The following is a 21127-nucleotide window of genomic DNA, read 5'->3' as shown; positions in this document are numbered from 1 at the left end:
AAACCCAAACCCAGCAGACAAGAAGAAATAACAAAAATCAGGGCAGAAATTAATGAAATTAAAACAAAGAAAAGAATACAAAGAATTAACAATTCCAAGAGCTGGTTCTTTGAAAAGATAAACAAGATTGACAGACCACTAGCCCAATTAACCAAAAGAAAGAAAGAGCACCTCCAAATTAACAAAATCAGAGATGAAAGGGGAAACATCACAACAGACACCCAAAAGATTCAGACCATTATAAGGAAATATTTTAAAAACCTATACTCTACTAAATTAGATTTGGATGAATATCTGAAATCATGGGAACCACCAAAGTTAAAACCAAGAAGAGATCAACAGTTTAAACAGACCCATAACATATAAGGAAATTGAAACAGTAATACAAAGCCTCCCAACTAAAAAAAGCCCAGGCCCAGATGGATTTACAGAAGAATTCTACCAGACATTTGACCTCCAACCAATACTACTTAAATTATTCAAAATGAAGAACAGAAGAAGAACTCCCAAATTCCTTCTATGAAGCCAGCATCACTCTAATACTCAAACCGGGTAAAGATACAATGGACAAAGAAAACTATAGAATCATATCCTTAATGAACATAGATGCAAAAAACCTCAACAAAATACTTGCATGCCATATACAGACACACATCAAAAAGATATTCACTGTGATCAAGTAGGCTTTATCCCAGAGATGCAGGGCTGCTTTAATATACACAAGTAAATCAACATCATTATGATATAAATGGACTCAAAGATAAAAACCACATTGTCATCTCAATAGATGCAGCAAAGGGTTTTGACAAAATTTAGTATGCATTTATGTTCAAAGTCCTGGAGGGAATTGGACTGGTGAGAACATACCTGAACATAATTAAAGCTATATACAACAAACCCACAGCCAACATCATTCTAAATGGAGAAAAACTGGAACCATTCAGGAACCAAAAAAGGATGTCCACTGTCTCACTCCTTTTCAACATAGTGCTTGAAACTCTTGCTAGAGCAATAAGACAGGAGAAGGAAATTAAAGGAGCACTAACTGGAAAAGAAGAGGTCAAACTATCACTTTTTGCAGATAATATGATATTATAACTAAGAGATCCCAAAAATTCCACCACAAAACTCCTAGAATGGATCAACACTTTCAGTATAGTGGCAGGTTATAAAATCAATCTACAAAAATCACTGGCCTTTCTATACCAATAACAAACAGTTGGAGAAAGAATACAGGGAAATGCTCCAATTCACAATAGCTGCAAAAAATAAAAATATCTTGGAATAAATATCACCAAAGATACCAAAGATCTCCACAATGAAAAATTTAAATTGTTAAAGAAAGTGATTAAGGAAGACACCAGGAGGTGGAAGGACCTCCCATGCTCATGGATTGGAAGAATTGATATTGTGAAAAATGACCATCCTACCAAAAGCAATCTATAGATTCAATGCAATCCCAATTAAAATCCCCATGATATACTTCACAAAATTAGAAAAAAAAAATCCTTAAATTCATATGGAGTCACAAAAGTCCCCAGATAGCCAAAGCAACCCTGAGCACAAAGAGCAACGCTGGAGGGATTACTATACCAGATCTCAAAGTATACTATAGAGCTATAGTCATAAAAACAGCATGGTACTGGTCCAAAAATACACATATAGATCAATAGAGCATCACTGAAGATCCAAACATGAGTACATGCAATTTCAGTCACCTGATATTTGACAAAGGTACCAAGAACACACAATGGAGGAAAGACAGCATCTTCCACAAATGGTGCTAGCAAAACTGGATCTTCACCTGTAGAAGAATAAAACTAGATCTTTACCTTTCACCTTGCACAAAAGTCGATTCCAAATGGATCAAAGACTGGAAACCCTGAAACTATTAAAAGAAAATATTGGCAGTAACTTACAAGATATAGGTGTAGGAAAGGATTTTCTAAATTGGACAGAAATTGCTCAGGAATCAAGGTCAGCAGTCAACAAATGGGACATCATTAAACTAAAAAGTTTTTGTACAGCAAAAGAAAAAATTGAAGAGAAAACCCATAGAATGGGAAAAAATCTTCACCAGAATATATAAAGAACTCAAAAAACAATCGAGAACCCAAATGACCCAATGAAAAGATGGGCTAAAGATCTAAACAGAGAGTTCTCAAAGAAATAAAGATGGCTAAGAAACATCTCAAAAAGTGTTCAACATTGTTAGTAATTAGGGAAATGTAAATTAAAACCACCCTAAGGTATCACCTTACCCCAATCAGACTGGCTAGGATCAAGAGAACAAATGATACCAAATGCGGTTGACAATGTGGAGAAAGGGGAATGCTCACTCACTGCGGGTGGGATTGCAAACTCGTGCAGCCTCTATGGGAAGCAGTGTGGAGAACTCTTAAAAAACTAAAAATGAACCTACCATATGACCTGGTTATACCACTCCTTGGCATATACCCAAAGAACTCGTCCTATTGCAGAGACACTTGTACAACCATGTTTGTTGCTGCTCTTTTCACAATAGCTAAGAGATGGAAGCAACCTAAGTGTCCCTCAACTGACAAGTGGTTAACAAAAATGTGGTATATTTACACAATGGAGTTCTATTTAGCAGTAAAGAAAGATGAAATAATGAAATTTGCAGGTAATTGGATGCATCTAGAAACTTATACTGAGTGAACACAGACTCAGAAACACAAATGATACTTGTTCTCTCTCATGTGGCTCCTAGCACCAACTCCTTTTAAATTCCCGGTCCTTTTAATAAGATAATACTATACAGCAGCCCCTTCTGCATAAAATAACTACCATCATCACGACTTCAGCTGAGCCTGATTGCTAAACATCCTCACAACTGAGCTTGTTGACAGTTGTGCTCGTTCATTAAAAGAGGGCCAAGCAAGGTCATTGGACCCTCATCGCATTATCCACTCTTTCCAGTCAACTGTATGCAATTTGGCCCTAATCCCACATGGCCTCCTGGATTTGGGGAGGGCTAAAGTATACAATCCCTGGAAGGCTAGGAAGAGAAGGCATGACCCATGCTGGGTAAAGGCTTTCCAGCATGCATACCCTCAGGTCATACATACACTTCAGCAACCCCTCAGTTATCTCCGTAAGTAAGCTCAATAAATTCATTGGTTCCCCAGTAAAACTTTAATCAAACAGTGGCTTGACACTAAAACCTTGAAAGGGAATAAGCATTGCTTAGCGTCCTCAGGAAAAGAAAACTCACAACAGATGAAAAATTTATTTGTTAATGCTATTATGTCTCATAATTATTTTTAAAAAATTAAAAAAATGAGAATGTAAAAGATGTTAAAAGGGTATGAGAATGGAGATATTTTCTAAAATAGAAAAAAAATGAGAAAGCCTAAGCAAGTGATGGAGGTCTGTGTAGGTTTGTTATGATATATAGATGAAACAAAAATAATACACATATCTTAAAATTTCTATGGTCATAGTATAGTCAACTAGTTTAAGGAACAAAGTATATATCTAGTCAAGGTTTATCTGAGAATATTTGGTTTTTTATGCAAGCCTTATCTATGAAGCACATAATAATTAAAAGTTCCAGACTGGTGGAACTAACCTTATTGGATGTTTAACAGCCATACTTTGAGGTCTATACTAATGTGGTCAGAGGGACTTAACAGTTTTTGCCCCTTGCCCTCCAAGGTCGACTAAGTTCCAGGGGACTGTGGAACAGCTCTCAAAATGTCCTGTAACTGTGGTGAGTCACCTGTCCTCTTGTTCAGGGAAGCCATGGAGACCCCACAAGATGGACTTGAACCAGTGTCCAGTCTACAAAGAGAAGAGTTAACTCAGAGGACACATCTCATTCATGCTTCCAAGCGAAGACAGACATTGTCGAGCAGGACCTTTGATTTATCTTCACATAGATGGAACTGGTAAAAGAAAGAAACTAGGAACTCCTCCCAAGCCTATATGACCCCTGAGGAACAGATCCTCAAATGACCTTAGGTGTAAAAAATAAATTGATTTATTTGGACCAACTGTATGGTCTTAAACACCCAAGGGGAAAGTATAACCAAAGATTAAAGTAATCAGTATATTACTTTAAGAGTTCAAGACACTTCTCAGACATTAGGCTTAAGTCTATATAAAAAGTTATTTAGACAATTATTTCTCATTGATGAATTTGTTCCTAACCAGAAAGTGCTGCTCAGATGTAAGACTTCAAATCTTGGTCTCCAATACTGTAGTGTCCACCTGTAGCTAAGGGAGACCACCAGCTGTTGTTCTAAAATGATGAATAAATTTGTTTTCCCCCCCTATCTAGAAACCTTTGAGAGGGAGCTGACACTGATTCTAACCACTCCAACAGCTATCAAAATACCTGAAAGCAAATCCTGAATCCATCACTCTAGAGTCCAGCCTCAAAAGACAAAAGAAAAATGAGGAGGAATCCAATAGAGGGATGCTTTTGGAAGCCCTTGTCAAGAAATTCCAGTGGACTCTCATATGAACATTTGAAAATTGCCCTGTTCTGACTTTTTTCTAGTTCCCTGTCTAGAACTTGTAATGCTAATTACTCTTGCCTTTACTTCTTCACATCTATTCATGATTCCAGGACTTTCTTTTCCACTTAGAGATAAGAGTTATGCAACTTGGAAGTCTTTTAGATAGACCCACTTAAGGGGTACTCCAGTTGCCTTTCTCTGAGTCCCTGTTCAGCATGGAAGAAGCCAGAGAGGTCTGTATCCCTATTCCCTATTGGCAATTTGGGTAACCTCTTCAGAGGATGGTGTGATAAGAATAGGATGTAGGAACTGGCTAGGCAGTTAGGGTAAAAAGACCCCAAAGAAAAGTAGCCAGTTTCTTGGCTGTAAAGTCAAAATGTTCTTGGGCCTCTTAGCAACATACTCTTTTCAAAGGCCAAAAATGTGGAAAGTATTTGGGAGCTTGTATCTAATACTTAAAAGATTTTAGGGTTACCTCTTCAGAGGGGGGAATGTTAGAGTAGCCAAAAGCCACATAAAAATAAATAAATCAAGAAGAAAGAATAAAAAAAAAAAGTATGAAAACATATAGAAAAGGGTTGCTTCCCCCCTCAGTGGGCACCCTGCTACTATGTAGGTAAATAATAAGTGTATGTTAAAAGAAAACCACTGTCCATCTCACAAATTAATGCAAAAATCCAAAGTAATGTACTGTCATATCACATCCAACCTTGTGTTACAGCATAAATTAGAAGAATGTATCCCAAGAATGAAAATGTGATGTAATTTGAAGACACTTATTAGTATAATTTATCACATTGGTCTAAATTTGAAGACACTTATTAGTATAATTTATCACATTGGTCTGTCAAAGTAGAGAGGCACAACTGGACAGGTACCCCAAAGCACATCAACTCATAGAGTGTTTCTTATAAAATAACTAATTAGCTAAGGATGTGGAACACTTCTTTAAGATGATAAGGAATATATATCCCAAGCTTTTATAAAGGAAAACAATATTGTAACATTTTGGTAATTCTATAAATTTCATAATATTTTTCGATCATGGCTTTTTATTTAACCAGTTTCTCAAGTATGAATTAAATAATTTTTTTAAAAAGTTTCAAGTATTAATGGTCAGTGAACCATGTATTTCCAAGGTTTTGAGAAAACTTTTAAAATTGAAATGCTCTCTGACTGTCAAATGTGTATTAATTGCTATTATCTACACACATTCCAAACATCTCTGAAAATAAATGACCCATAAAATGTAAAAAAAAAAAGTTTCAAGTATTTTGCTCCTTTAAATTTAAATAAGTGCTGTAGGCTGCAAAGAAGATGAAAAATGTGTTTTCATGGGATTGGTCATATGAACTTAAGTAAGCCTGCTGTGTGTGTATGTGTGTGTGTGTGTGTGTGTGTGTGTGTGTGTGTGTTACATGTCCACTCGAGGTGTGTGTATGGTGTGCATGCACATGGATGAGTAGAGGTCAGAAGTAGACATTAGCTGTCCTCTTATGACTCTCTGTCTTTCCTTTGAGCTTGCTTTTTTCCACTTGACTGGCAACCAGCAAGCCCCAGTGATTGCCTGGTCTCTGCCCCTTTCAGTGCTGAGGATACAAGCCTGCACCATCCTGGACAGGCCCAGATGAAACCCAGTTTCTTAGTAAGTGCTGGAGTCTGAACTCCCATCCTCAAGTTTACACAGCAGATGTTCTTAACTGCTGAGCCCTCTCTCCAGCCCGTGTTCACTTCTTTATGATCTCCTGGTGACAAATGTTTAAAAGAAGGATGGTTAAAACAAAGATAATACATATTCCAAGTCATCAGTTATAGTACCACACGACACTGAGCAAGTAAAGCAGAACTTTAAAGACTGCGGAAAGTAAGAAAAAAAGGTGTTTTCCAAAATTAGATTTGGGAAAGTTCCAGTCTTGAGGATATCACATCATCCAATTGGATAGTTTCTAAGTTTTCAAAATCTTTAGGAGTTTAAATAAAGAAAAAGCTATTTAATCCATTTTCCCAAGCTTGAACATAAGCCCTTTCTTTTTTTCCCATAACATCTATTAATATCCAAGAGAACACACCCAGGAAATAGTACAGGGAGGGAGGCTCATCAGGGTTGAGGAACGAGGCCAGGGCATGTTTATCTTCGTGATTCTGAAAACTTTTGAAAGAATTTTATCTTGCAACTAATAATATCCTAATCTACTTAAAACCTAGAACAAATAAAATATGATGGAGGGGCTGCTTGTAATATACACAAGACATTAGTATGTACATATACCAACAGTTCACATTCATAAGAACAATTACACACCATAAGACATTGAGCTGGAGAGATGGCTCAGTGGTTAAGAACACATACTGCTCTTGCAGAGGACCTGAGTTCAATTCCTCCCAGTACCCATGTCAGGTGGCTCACAACCACCCGTAACTCCAGCTCAAGGAGGGTCTGACAGCTCTGGCCTCTCTGAGCACCTGCACTCATGTGCACATACCCACGTATAAACACACATACACATAGTTGTTTTTTTTTAATATTTTATCATTTTCATTTTATATTTATGAGTGTATTGCCTGCATGTGTGTAAGTACACCTATGTTGTGCAGTGCCTCGGAGATCAGGAGGCATTGGATTCCCTGGAACTGGAGTTATAAATGGTTGTTACCTGCCATTTGGGTACTGGGAATAGAAACCAGGTCCTCTGCAAAAGCAGTCAGTGCTCTTAACCACTGAGCCATCCCTCTAGCCCTGACATACACATAATTTTTAAGTAAAAAGAAATACATGTATAAGATACCTGAGAACAAGTTCACTTTTAAGTGTGTACCAGTTAACAATGTAACTAGCTAGAGTCAGCTGGATGGAAAGGAAGGCTTCATGCTGTAGAATCTCCACTTTTCTCTTCATACAGTTTTAGTCACAATTCAGATCACCTATAAGACTTAAAAAATGGTTGTAAGGTTTTTCTAGAAAATAATGAGTGTAAAGTAACTGAGGCGTATTTGAAAGAATAGAGGGAACAGCAGTTGCTCTGCAAAAATGAAGATGTGCTGTCATTGAAATGGTAGGTGAACCACAGGGTGCTCAGGTAAGCAAGAATGCAGCAGAGGCCTGGAAATCAAGCCCGCTGCTCCTGAAATTTCAGCTGGTAGCAGCCAGCCAGCTGGGAAGCAGAGCTAGGCAGATTGTGCATTTTCATACCTTTAGATACATTCCAAGTAAGTTAAAGACTTAAACAAGAAGAAAACTATTGTGAAAATGTGCGATGTGTAGATAGACGTTTGTACAGCCCCAAGCTGGCGAGGTCTGGTTCTATACAGGAATCGAATTGTTCCTCCTTGACAACACAAGACAGTAAATAGCACAACCAATAAAATTAAAATTGGGGCTAGTTATCCACAGGGCTTCTATACATCTGAATCATATAACTAGCAGTGTTTCTGCCAGTGTCCAAAGCAAACAGACTCAGATGCACTCAAAAGATAAAGGACCTATCAACTTTTCTTATTTTACATAGCTTTTGCTTTTTAGCTAGTTTTGCATTTCTGTCTAAACAATCTTGGATATGAGGAAAACTTATTTGTTTCTGCCTCCTTTACAAATGACAAAATTAGAATTTAAATGCCCAACATTAGGAGATTGCTGTATTATTTTAAACTCATACATTGGAATCATCTGTAGTATTTATGGGCCCAGCACACTTCCACTGTGCAACTCTTACCTGTAGTATTTAAAGGATGATGTGTTTGTTCCCTACGACTGGATGGCTCAAGCCCCAGAAATGTGTTCTTCCCAATTTGGAGGCCGGAAGTCTGAGTCAAGGCACAGTGGGGTCACACTCACTCTGAGGGCTCTCACAGGATCCTGTTTGCCTCTTCCTAGGTACTAGCAACTCAGAATTGTTTGACATCTTTTGGCTTGTAGGTGCATCACTGCACTCTGCCATCACATCGCTGCTTTCTCTGTGTGTGTACACGGATACCGTTTATTGGATTTCGCGACCACTCTAATCCAATAGGATTTTACTTTGGCTAATTACATCTACAAAGTCGTGTCCCGTTCTTTGGTGCGCACATGAATTTGGGAGCTAATATTCAACCCAATATAGATGATTTAGAAGAATATGTAAAGATGCAAAGAAATACTTTAAAATATTGAATGAAAACAGTGGTTAGTAAGCATCTGGTTTGGTGCAGTTCCTCTACATAAATACATCTTACTTGGACCTTCAAAGTAAAACTGAAAATGTGCTCACCTAAGCATCACCATTGGCGAAGGGTAGATAAAAGCTGAATGATTTTGGTTGTCCCAGTAAATCTGTATATTCTCTAAATTTCTGACAATAGAAATATTTCTTTGATGAGGAGAAAAATATAACCAATGATGTACCTCTTCCTTCATTTTCACTAACAGGTTCCTGATCTAAGTTTTCAAACTACAGGTTTAAAGTGAAGTCATATCTTTGATTCCCATAACTTGGTCTAATTATTTAAAAATAGGGTTTTCCAAGTTCAAACTACATTTTTAATATGTCATTTAAAACAATGAATATTTCAAAGTTGAATACTCCTTAATATGCAAGCTACTTTCTGTTATTCTCCAAATTACAGATAATGAGATGAGTAGGTTTGAAATGTTCACTGCAATTGTGTTTTTGTTCTTATATTTTAGGCTGGGAGTATAGGTCAGTGATCGAACGTGCACTTAGTGTGTGAGGCCCTGGGTTCAGTCCTCCCAAATGAACAAATATTAGGAATAAGTTGCCACCCACCCTCCGTAATTTTCTCTGTATTCTGTCATGTCACAGGGGCACAGTGAAGTTTTGCTCCTTATCTGCAGGCCCTGAAGAGATATTTGAAAGGAACCCTTGTTAAGTTCTTTATTGTTGTTTTCTAGACAAGGAGTCATTCCTCCAGGCCTCACAGAAAATGAGTTGTGGAGAGCAAAGTACGTATATGATTCAGCTTTCCATCCTGACACGGGTGAAAAGATGATTTTGATAGGAAGAATGTCTGCTCAAGTGCCAATGAACATGACTATCACGGGCTGCATGATGACATTTTATAGGTGAGTTATGGTGGTGACAGTGGTTTGTTCATTTGCTATCACAGTGAGTCAAAGTATATTTTTGTATGTAAATAATATTACTGAAATAAATGTCATAATTATGTTAAGGAGAATGATGAATTTGTTCTACAACGTATCAGAACACCTTGTAAATACAGTCAATAAAAACTAAAATTTAGAATTGAACAGAGGGTTCAGTGGGTAAAGACACTGCCGCCAAGCCTGAATTGGAGCCCCAGGACCCAAATAGTATATGGAAAGAACTCCGGAAAGTCATCTTTTGACTTCCTTGTGCGCGCCTCCTTGTGTGTGCATTTGGGCGCGCGCGCACACGCTGAACAAATAAAATGTAATTTTAAAAATAAATAATGTTCTGTATAGCTTTGTCAGCTTTACACACCTGGGGAGAGGGAACCTCAATTTGGGAATTTGCTCTATCAGATTGGCCTGTGGTCATGTCTGTGAGGCATTTTCTTGATCCCTGAGTGATGTGAGAGGGCCCGGCTCATTGTAGGCAGTGCCGCCTCTGGGCAGATGGTCCTCCTGGGTTGTATAAGAAAGTAGGCTGAGCACAGATCAAAGAGCAAGCCTTAAACAGAATTTCTCCCTGGTCTCTGCTGTGGTTCCAGCCCTGCTTAAGTTCCCGCCACGGCCTCCCTCAGTGATGGACTGTCCTTGGAAGAATAAGATACGATGAACCCTTCCTCCCCAAGTTGGCTTTAATCAGTGTTTTTTGCCATAGCAATAGAATGAAAGCTAGAACAAATAGTAATTCATCATCAGTGTTAATTGATAATTAATAATTTTTAGATTAAAAAATAAAAGCAGTTGAGAATAAAATGGAAGTGGGTATAGAGGCTCACCTGGACCTCCAGCTCTTAGGCAGGAGGATGTTGAGTTTGAAGCCAGCTTGGCTGTATAGCTGAAAATGTCTCAAATTAACAATCACAAAAAAATTAACAAAATGAGGTGGTATTGCTTTGACATAAAAGATACCATTTCCTGTTCAGTGCCGTTTTGAATAGATGTTGCCACTCTGTTAAGCAGAAGGTCTGCTGTGATACTTGCAAATAAGCATTTGTTTTAGCTGGGCATAGGGGCTCATGCCCCTAGGTGAGGCACACGGGAGGCTGAGGCAGGATGCTTACTGTGAGTTGGAGGTCAGTCTGGGCTACAGAGTTAGCCTCTTATTCAAAACCAAAACAAAATAAAATAGCAAAGAAAAGAATCCATTGCATCTAAAGGTGTATTTTACCTTTAAAGATGCTAAATAGTATCTTTGTTCAAAAGGAGATTGACATTTTCTCTAAGTCTTAGACCAAAAGAAAATGAGACAGAGAAAAAGCAGTCTATAAGCAAATTCTTCTCTCTCTCTCCTCTCTCTCTCATGTAGGTATAGACAGAGACACAGACATGCTCATACATTGACCCATATGATGCAGTTAGGAGAGGCCCAAACTGCTTCACCTACAGATGGCTGCTTTTTGCCCAAGAGAAGGGACCTACCATTTATTGTGTCTGCTCTGCCAGGCTCTCTACGACTTTCTTATGATAGAAACACTCTGAGCTTGGTGATAAGGAAATTGATTGGAATACAATGTCTGCTTGACCTCAGAGGCCCTAAGCCTGCAGCTGTGGCCCCTCTCCAGTGCCCCTTCTTGCTGGTGGCCAGTGTTCACATTTTCTGCAGGCTGTGGATTGCTCACAGGTGCTGGTGGGTGTGTGATGACTCACTCTGTTTCAGGACCACTCCGGCTGTGCTCTTCTGGCAGTGGATTAACCAGTCCTTCAATGCTATCGTCAACTACACCAACAGAAGCGGAGATGCTCCCCTTACAGTGAAGTAAGGCTGTGGGGTTTGCCTGTCCTGCCCTCGCCCGTGTGCATTGATGGAGTGATGATAACTCTCCTATTCAGAACCTTCCATTTATTCAAACAGTCTTCTCCATTCCTACAGTGTCTCTTCTCCCTCTGTATCAGGATAACTGTCTGCTTTTGTCTTGCCTTCCCAGACATGGTACCTGCTGTTAGTGGTGCTGGGAGAATGCTGTCTCTCAACATCCCAAGCTCAGAGCCCTGCAGAAGGCACGGCAGGCAGCCCTGGAGCCTGGCCTCTGCTAAATGACTCCCTTCTGTCCTGCATGAGTCAAAGCCACCAACCTCAAAACAGAACGAAGGGACTTTGTGGTGGTATGGCCTTTAGAGATACTTTGCTTTGAAAAGTACCTCATCCCTAGAGTCCAAAAGAAAGCAATAAGCTTACGAATGCATCACCTGTTTAAAAAGGTTTTTTTTTTTAGTTAAAGAGATTGATTAAACAAAAAGTATTAATGTGACTTGCATAACACTTAGAAGAAAAGTGTTTTTTCTTGTTTAGCTTTGAAAATTGCCTTTGGGCCCATATTCTATCACCAAATGGAGCGAAGGGTGTTGAAATCTGCCACCCAGTGGTGTTTCTCATAATGGACAGAATTGCTTGGGGTTCAGTTGTTCTTTACAGATAAAGCTTGTAGTGTCTTTATATAATAAAATAACATTTAAGAGCAGAAGCTTTGCATTTTTACCTTCTGTATGTACTCTAATATTTTGAGTCACATGTTTTTTAATATTTTATTTATTATTTTATGTGTATGAGTGTATTGCCTGCATGTATGTAAGTACACCCATGTTGTACAATGCCCACGTGCAATGTCAGAAAAGGGTATCAGATCCCCTGGAACTGGAGTTATGGATGGTTGTTAGCTACTGTACAGGTGCTGAGAATAAAACCCGGGTCCTCTGCAAGATCATCCAGTGCTCTTAACCACTGAGCTGTGTCTTCAGCCCCTTGAGTCATATTTTTGATTTGAGCAAATATGCTCCACGTAGCCCAATGTCCTCCTCCATTTGTAGTTTTCCACATACCGCTCCTGTCCTTCCTCACCCACCATAAGCGCTTAGTCCATATGTCTGATTATTGGGGGTTTTAGTGTGTTGTTAAGGGTATGTTTCCTCTGTCTCTTAATGTGGAGTGATCCTGGATGTTGCTCTGGGGCCTCTCCTTTTCTAATGCTGTTCTTCCATCTCCCCCATGTTTCTTCAGCTCCCCGGTTGAGATTCCTGGTGTGCACCCATCATTTACAGTGTCTTTATTCTTTTCAGTGAGTTGGGAACAGCTTATGTTTCGGCAACAACTGGTGCTGTGGTAACAGCCCTAGGACTTAATGCATTAACCAAGGTACTTGGATTTTTGTTTCCATGGCAGAGCTTCTTAATTTGTTCTCGTCTGTCTGGCTCTCAGTCTCTCTGCTATTCCTCAGAAGAGTTCTAGTCATTTGGCGTTATTATAGTCATTGTCTTCAGCTGCATATTCTAATTATATCTTCTAATGAGCTTGAGAAGGATTATAACTAATACCATCAGCGGTGTGTTAAGTACTGAATGCCTCTTTCTAGAAGCCCTCTTAAGACCAAGGAATGTTGTGGGCCATGCCTCTGAAGAGGCAGAAGAGCTTGCATCTGAACTTAAAGTTGCAACTTGGGGACTCTAAAGTCCATATACTTTCAACCACACTGAGTTATCAATGTGTCTTAGAAGGGTGCGTTGTCTCAGAATGCCCCATGCTAGAAATATAAAATACACCAGGCAGCGAGTTTGAAGGTCCTCTTGGCCTGAGTTTCTAGACAGCCAGGATGGCTGCATTTTAAAAGAGATAAGACTTTCTATTCAGTCATCCAGGAAAAGATAATACTTTTGGAACTGTCTTTTCTGCAGCACGTCTCACCACTGATAGGACGTTTTGTTCCCTTTGCTGCTGTAGCTGCTGCTAATTGCATTAATATTCCATTAATGAGGCAAAGGTAAGATTAACGCACACTCTTAGCAGGGACTTAGGCTTGCTAGGAGAGTCTCTTGTAATATGTAGATGAAGTTATATGAAATCTGGGGAAGATGGGCCAGTTGGGTTATTATTGAATTGGGCTGAAAACATTCCTAGAGGGTTAGAATAGTCTTCCTATTCCAAAGGCACATCTCAAGCTTATACCCAGTTTCGCTTGCCTTAGGCAAAAATAGCTGCAAAGAAAGAATATGCTCTGGCATAGGTTTTTGTTTTCCCCTGGAATTTTCTTATGTGGCTTAAAGTAATATTAATCTATATCTTTCAAGAAATTTTTTAGAACTGGCAAAAATTAAGAAAGAATAAGCATTTTGGAATGAATAATAAAAAACAGGGTAACAACAGGAGCTCCGCTATCAGTCAGTGTTGGCACCCAAGGTAATTAGTATCCAGTAGGACTGTGCTCCTGTGACTGTGTCAGTGCTTGAGTTGACTTAACAATGCTATGTACTATATCTATTTCTGATTTAGAAAGTTGTTCAAATTTGTACATGAGCATAGAAATTAACCTTATCTTTAAGCTAGCATATCCACCCCTCAAATCATATTATTATTGGAAAAGATACGCCCTCTTAAAAAAGTATCCCAGGTGTTATTTTCCTTTTGTGTCTATCACAAGAGGTTTGAACTTGTTCATGGTATATAAAAATAGACTTGTCAGTGCCAAAAGTGACACTTGCGTGGGAAACTGGATGAAGGAGGCATTTGATCTTTCCCAACATAGTCCTCCTCCAGGATGCCACCCGAAGGCATCTGCAAACTCCTTTGCATGTGTTCTGCCCTTCAGGGAACTCAAAGTCGGCATTCCTGTCACAGATGAAAATGGCGTCCGCTTGGGTGAATCGACAAATGCCGCAAAACAAGCCATCACGCAAGTTGTTGTCTCCAGGATCCTCATGGCCGCCCCGGGCATGGGTGAGTGGACTTGCCCATCCTGTCAGGTAGTCCGTACCAAGCTTTTTATGTATCCATCAACAAAAATCACTCCCCTTGGGAAAAATTACATTCTGTAGAGGAGCTAGCAAGTGAACATGTAAATCCAATACCTAATAACAGATGTTATTTCTTAGGACCAAAAGTGTTTAAGATCCAGAATTTATTTGGATTTGGTAATATGTATACACACACACACACACACACACACACACACACACACACACACACACACACACACACACACACACACACACACACACACACACACACATAATTGAGCTATCTTGGGGCTGAGAACCAAGGTTAAATGAAATTTATTTATGTGTCATGTACACCTTCCACATATGGCCTGAAACTAACCTTATGCAATATTTCTAGTAATTTTATACATGTGGCAAACATATTGTAGGCTAGCATTCTGACCAATCAGTCACCTAAGTCCAGAGTGACATTTTCACTTGGGGCAGTGTTTGGTTCTCCAAAAGTTTCTGATTTTGAAGCATTTCAGAGTTCATATTTTTAGTTAGGAATGCTTAACTTGTATGTGAAAGGGTTGATATGAGCTAAGGGGATGTAAGGGATGGGGGAAGCAGGGCAGATGGGCTAGGGCCTGGGTAGAGGTGCAGGTATGAGTGACTCCTCTTCAGGAGTGAACCCAAGGCAGAGCTGGCAGCAACAGAGAAGTGGGGGCTTGCCTTTTGTGTTGGAGGCAAGTGCAGCTGGAACAGAGAGATGGATAAAGGGATATAAGAGGCCTCAAAGACTTTGGGGTTGGCTACTTAGACATTCGAAGCTCTGGCTTTTAGTCTGAGGGCTAGAAAGCCACACACAGTTTTGAGCATGGAAGAGGCAAGATCCAACTTTGATTGTGCTGCGTGAATATGGGTGCTGTGCTGAGAATAAATTAAAGGCATCCAGCCACGGGAAGAGGAGACTGTTGGGAGGTTGTCCCAGCACCCCAGGCAGGAAAAGCTGGCTGGTTGGACCAGAACAATGAATGGAGGTGATGAGTGACAAGGGCAGGATGCGAACTGTACAAATTTTGGAAGCATTTAAGGTCTATGGAGGTAACTTCCACTGAAGATTTAGTGTATCCGTTGGAAACCCTCAGCATGGAGCACATGGGAATGTTTAGGACAGCTATTAGGAAATGTATACTGGGCGGCTACACAGTGTTCTCCATATGGATGGGGTGAGCATAAGCAGAAACAAAATCTGCATCCTATTAAGACCCTCAGAGAATTTCACATCTACTCATCAGGCTGCTTCAAGGGCAAAGAGCAGGTTCTCGGACACTCAGAAATCACAGGGCCCAGGAGTTATGGCGTTCTCCACAGGAAAAACAAAATAAAACAGAAATTAATGTGCTTAATTTTTTCAGCTAAGCTGTATTAAATGGCACTTGCCTATTAAAGAATGCTCTCAGATGAAGCATACCTGTCCACTGCTGTCATGTTTGCACACCCATGTTTTGGCTATTGTCACATGATGCTCATTAGCTGGCTGGTTGGAGTGAAAGAAAAGTGCATGAAGGAAAATGGAGAAATACCTTCCACTTGTCCCTGTGTGTCTGCAGTTCAGTATCCAAGAGTCCATCGTCCACAGATAGAAATATCAGAAGAGCATTTGCATTGAACACTTCCAGACACTTTTCTCTGTTGTTCTCTCAACAATAGAGTATAACTTTATATAGGATTTACCTTGTTCTGCATGTCATACGTCATTTAGAGATTGACTATGCCAATAGACGGTCATATGTACATTATCTGAAAATACTAACCTAGTCTATATAAGAAACCTGAGCATCCATCATTTTGAGATCCACAAGGAGTCCTGGAACCTATCCCCATAGCTACTGAGAGACAAGCAATGACTTAGCTTGCATTCCAGCTAACTGGGGGAGAACAGCATTATCTGAGTAAACAGTGGCACCCCTCTGTGCCCTTGTAGGATGCCAGTATGTTCTATGAGGGTATGTAGGAAACCACAGTAATGAAAGGTACACAAACTCCATTGAGTTCAAAACCAGCATGCTTGTTACTGCCAAAGACAAGGCTATAGAGCCCCCTAACATACCTTATAATCCCTGATTTCCAGACTTAATAAAACAGTGTTGCACCCCCAGCCTCCCTTCAGCTCCAGCAAACTCTTGCACTGAGTTTGAGTCTGACCATTTTAAGAGTCAGTCAACCTGGCAACTCCATTCCCAGCAGCTTGGTTATTTTCAACACTGTTTCATCCCCAGAAAAGAAACCCCATCTTCTGTGCCAGTGAAATTTGTGAAAATATAATTGGCGTATTGAAATAGCTGACTTAGTTAAACTGATACAAGTTGCATGTTAATGAACTAGTGCTGCCTGACACATTATAACCAGAGTAATGTAACTTAGGTCCTCGTTTCATAGATAGGAAGACAGAAACCTGAGGCTCTGAGAAGTCTGGGCAGCGTTCCAGGATCAACAGTCCCTGGTGGTCTAGCATGTGCTGAGTAGCTTCTACCCAAGCTGAAGCAGGATTTTTCGATGGTCCTCCCTGCATGGTAGATACTCAAGGAAGATTATGTTCATTTTATTAACAGGGAAGGAAAAAGTTGCTGACATCTGTACTATTGTGTATTAAAGCTAACCGTAGATTTCTGTCAAAGATTCAAACTTCATGGCTATCAAAGAATATTACGTTAGTTTTCCAAAATTCTGAAGGATGTAATCAGTTTTCAGTTTACTTTAAAAGAATTAATTTTCTACTTTATTACTAGTTTCATTGGATACATTTATGAGGCATGCTGTGATAATTCAGTACTTGTACACAGTATTGAAACAATCAATAAACCTAAATTTAATCATTTAAAGAATTACTACAAGTGGTTTTCATTATGCCAGTGTAAAGATTGTCTAAAAGTGACATAAGCCTTTTATCAAATTGGCAGGGGAAAAGTGTGAGCTGAAAATAGACTTAAATAAAGATTTAAGTGGATCTATTTTATTTCCAGCCATCCCTCCATTTATCATGAACACTTTGGAAAAGAAGGCCTTTCTGAAGGTAAGCCCCAGTTCCATGGTCATTTTCTTAATCCTTTTCAGACTTCAAACTGTACAGGATATTTAGTGAGTGACGAATCCAAAGGTCAGTTTTCTCCTGGGCAGTTACGTAAATACCAAGATGTTTCCAGGAACATCTTATTTCTACTTTCAGATATTTAAAAAAGGCTTTTCTCCATGAAGACATCTGCCATGGTAAGGTCAGCTATCCACCCAGTCATCTGTTTGCCTAGCTAGATCAAATTGAAAAGATGGCCTGACTTTGGAATATGAGAAGTCATTATCCGTAATGTCAGGAATGAAAAACTCATTTGGAATAGAAGCTTCGTGGAACACTGAATTTAGAACCTTGTGTGTTTTTCTTTGGTAACCATATCTACGAATTCATTCATCAATCCATCATCTGTTTCTCCTGAATTCTGAAGATACTGCACAGTGAAACTGTAACCAAGAAATCGTGCACTGTCTACTTGCCTTCCAGATTGCGTTTTGTAGGCTCTAGGATTAGTGCAGTGCTCTTTATGCGAGCCTTGACTTTCCTATCTTATAACAAGTAGGGTACAGTGGGATAGGATGCTTCATTTGGTTTGTGCTGTGTGTAGAGACACACTTAGCTCTACCAGGAGCAGAAACTCGGGTCTTTACTAGAGGAGCAGGCGTATTGTGTTGAACATGCAGCTCCCTTGGGTGAATGTTTGAGTCTTAGAAGCAGAGTCGTAAAGGCAAAGGAATGCCATAAAACTTCAGAGAAAGGATGCTATCCCAGACCAAGTGCTTCTCTAATGAGATCATGATGTGCAGAGATCCAAGGCAGAATTCTAAGTCCCCTGTAGGTGTGCACGCTGAACACACTTTAAAAACGCTTTCTCCAGTTACATCCTTAGAAAACTAAGCTAAGAAACTATGCTGTGAAGAAAGAGTGAGCACCTCTCTGAGCCCCATGTGAGGGAAAAGAAGTCTTTCAGCCCCTCCAGATGTATTCTTAGAACCTCTGGGGGAGAATGATAAGGCCATGATATATTCTTTAGAACCATCGCATCTAGCATGCTAACATGTCAATGTGCAGTAGTGCCACAGTCTGCCTGTAGAGACTACAGTGTTTCTTTACTCTTGGAGCATTGCCAGAGGAAATCCAGAGATCCTGTGCCTCCAGCAAGCTGTACCATCAAAGCCCTCCAGGTCTCCTCTATCTCTTCTGGAGGTTTCTGAAAGCGTTAGTCACAAGATTGACAGACAAAAGCAGTAACTGATGTATAAGGAGTAAACCTGCTGGCACAGTAGTCCCCTTATGTTTCAGTTACCTAGGGTCACCCACAGTCCAAAAATAAATAGTGAATGGAAAATTACATAAGTAAACAATACCTAATGCATCATAAGCAATGCAGTTTGACTGTGATGTAATCTTGTCAGTTGTAGGAAGGACGTTATTCAAGAGAGCCTGGCTCTGGCTTGTGAACACAGGGCACACTGTGGCTGCTGACATATCGTGATCATGGCTTGGAATTACATCAGTTGTATAAGAGTGTTTGCATTTTAGCCTGCATTAATGCTGAGCAGACAATATCAGAGAACATTTGAGATGAAGTCAAGACTTTGTTCTCCCTTCATGGCCTTTGAACTCCTGGGGTCTTGATGGTGGAATGGTTACCACAGTTACTATAATCTTGAAGTGACAGACACTGGACAGAAGACATAGTAAGAAGACATATTGCATAATTTCTTGCTGTGACAGGTGGCGATTGCTATTCATAGAATCCGGGCATTTTCTTCATTTTCTTACATGAAAAGAACTAGACGATATAAGAGGCCTGGCCACTGTGGCCACACTGTCCCAGGCTTCTGTATAATTTAAAAGACAAATATGGCTTAGTCTCTCACCTCACCCTTTTTTATTTTTAAAAATTTATTATTGTGTACGTGTGTGTATAAGGGGACACACATGCGCCACAGGACACATGTGGAGGCCAGAGGATAACTTTCTAGAGTTGGTTCTCTCCTTTCACCTTTTAGTGGGTTCTAGGAATTGAACTGAGGTCACCTGGTTTATGCAGCAAGCAACATTATCTGCTGACCCATCTTGCTGGTCCCCACCTGTCTCCATTTGTGGTTTTTAACCTGGCTTGCTTTCCTGCCCTTCCACAATTTGGAAGTATGCCATCTTACTCTTTCTTCAGAAGCCCTCTACCTACCTCTTCCTACCTTCATCCCCCACAAAGGGGCCAGTGACTTTGGAACCCTTGTGGAAAGGTGAAAAGACATGGCCAACATAGCTCCAGAATCAGGCCATGAACCTCTCTAGCTGCAGGGAGTCAGGCTGTAGCTGTATTCCTTCCCATTTCAATGGAGAATTGGTGCTTTGGAAAAGTTATAGCTTAGTGTTCATGGGTACCTATACTACCTGCCACTCCCAAGTTCAAGGTGGACGTTCCACTTAGATATCACATTTGCCTATGGTTGATGGCCTCGAGATTTGCTAGATAGTATGGCTATTAAAACATACATCAAGGTAGTTCATATCAATATCCGTGTTTAGAACATTTTCATTTTTTGGAAAAGAAGATTCTGCTATGATGACCAAATTCCTCTCCAAACATGAAACTAATTGAACATTTTCAGCTTTTTTAGACAGTAATGCTTGGGGAACGTTCAACATGACTCAGCCTCCCCCTACGCCTTATCTTTTTTCCAAGTGGAGTGCTGGGGAAAACACTCCAGCTCTGGGTTGGTGACTCATGGAAATTGTTGCAGCTAACTAAAAGTTCACTGCCTAAAATTATGGTTGTCTTAAAGAATGTTCTTGCTCTCTAAGCTTGCTGGCACTTTCTTTGGGAATAAAAGTGATATGGCTCAAGTCCTATAATAGTTATCATTCCTGTTGGTTCTGGATCTTTTATGTTCCTTTAATTAAAAATGGACTTCTGTGTGTTTACTCAGTAGCAATTCAGGATTGTTTGCTAATTGGCTATGAATATGGCATCATTATTTTATTCATAGAGTATTTGCTTACAAGCCCTTTGCTATATGGCTGTGATACACCACACAGTTTAGAGACTAGATTCACAGAAGCAGGGTGAGAGAAAGGGGACCAGGACCAATGGCTCTACCACAAGTTCATTTCAGCATGGGACAGCACAGAGGAGCTATTGTATCCTATTGGCTTAGACTTTCAAAAGACCAGCCAGTAGCACATGTTTTACAGAAGCTTAGTGAAGACACAGAACATGGCTTGTTGTAAATTTCTTGATAGTTGGGTTGACTAGGATGTAGGTTGTATTTAGGAAACTGATTCTACCATGTATGAAAATTAGCTCAATAGTTGGTAGAATCTAAATGCAAAAATCCTCAACTATAAAACTGCTAGAAGAAAATACAACCAAGTACTGGGTTGGGCATAGGATTCCCTGGATACGACACCAAAAATGTATTCAGTCTATCAAAGAAAAATAAGAAGAATTAGACTACATCAAGAAAATTGTAAATTCTGGGACTAGAGAGATGACTCAGCAGTTGAGAGCACTGGCTGTTCTTGCAGAGGACCTAGGTTCAGTTCCCAGCACTGGTGACTAACAACCATCTTTCCAGTTCCAGGGGATCCAACACCCTCTTCTAACATCCGTGGACAATGCATGTGCACAGATGCACTTACCTACATGCAGGCAAAATACATAAAAAGTATAAATAATAAATAAAATATTTTTAAGAAGAAAATTGTAAATTCTAATCTTCAAAAACTATA

At 39.8% G+C, this 21127-nt stretch overlaps 1 protein-coding gene across 2 annotated transcripts in view; it reads left to right on the top strand.

Annotated features, from left to right (window-relative positions):
- Positions 1–21127, top strand: part of Sfxn1 (sideroflexin 1) — a 53560-nt gene that overhangs the window by 24417 nt on the left and 8016 nt on the right. For both annotated transcript variants that reach the window (XM_008847343.3, XM_029570514.1), the window contains exons 3-8: positions 9370–9540; positions 11285–11383; positions 12682–12757; positions 13294–13379; positions 14205–14332; positions 17343–17392. In XM_008847343.3, the coding sequence (XP_008845565.1) occupies positions 9370–9540; positions 11285–11383; positions 12682–12757; positions 13294–13379; positions 14205–14332; positions 17343–17392 (610 nt within the window). The remainder of the gene's footprint in view (positions 1–9369; positions 9541–11284; positions 11384–12681; positions 12758–13293; positions 13380–14204; positions 14333–17342; positions 17393–21127) is intronic.

Source organism: Nannospalax galili, unplaced genomic scaffold, assembly GCF_000622305.1.
Source record: "Nannospalax galili isolate Female #2095 unplaced genomic scaffold, S.galili_v1.0 scaffold762, whole genome shotgun sequence".
Taxonomy (NCBI): Eukaryota; Metazoa; Chordata; class Mammalia; order Rodentia; family Spalacidae; genus Nannospalax; species Nannospalax galili.
The sequence above is the reverse complement of the archived record's forward strand: the minus strand, read 5'-3'. Positions and strand labels throughout refer to the sequence as shown.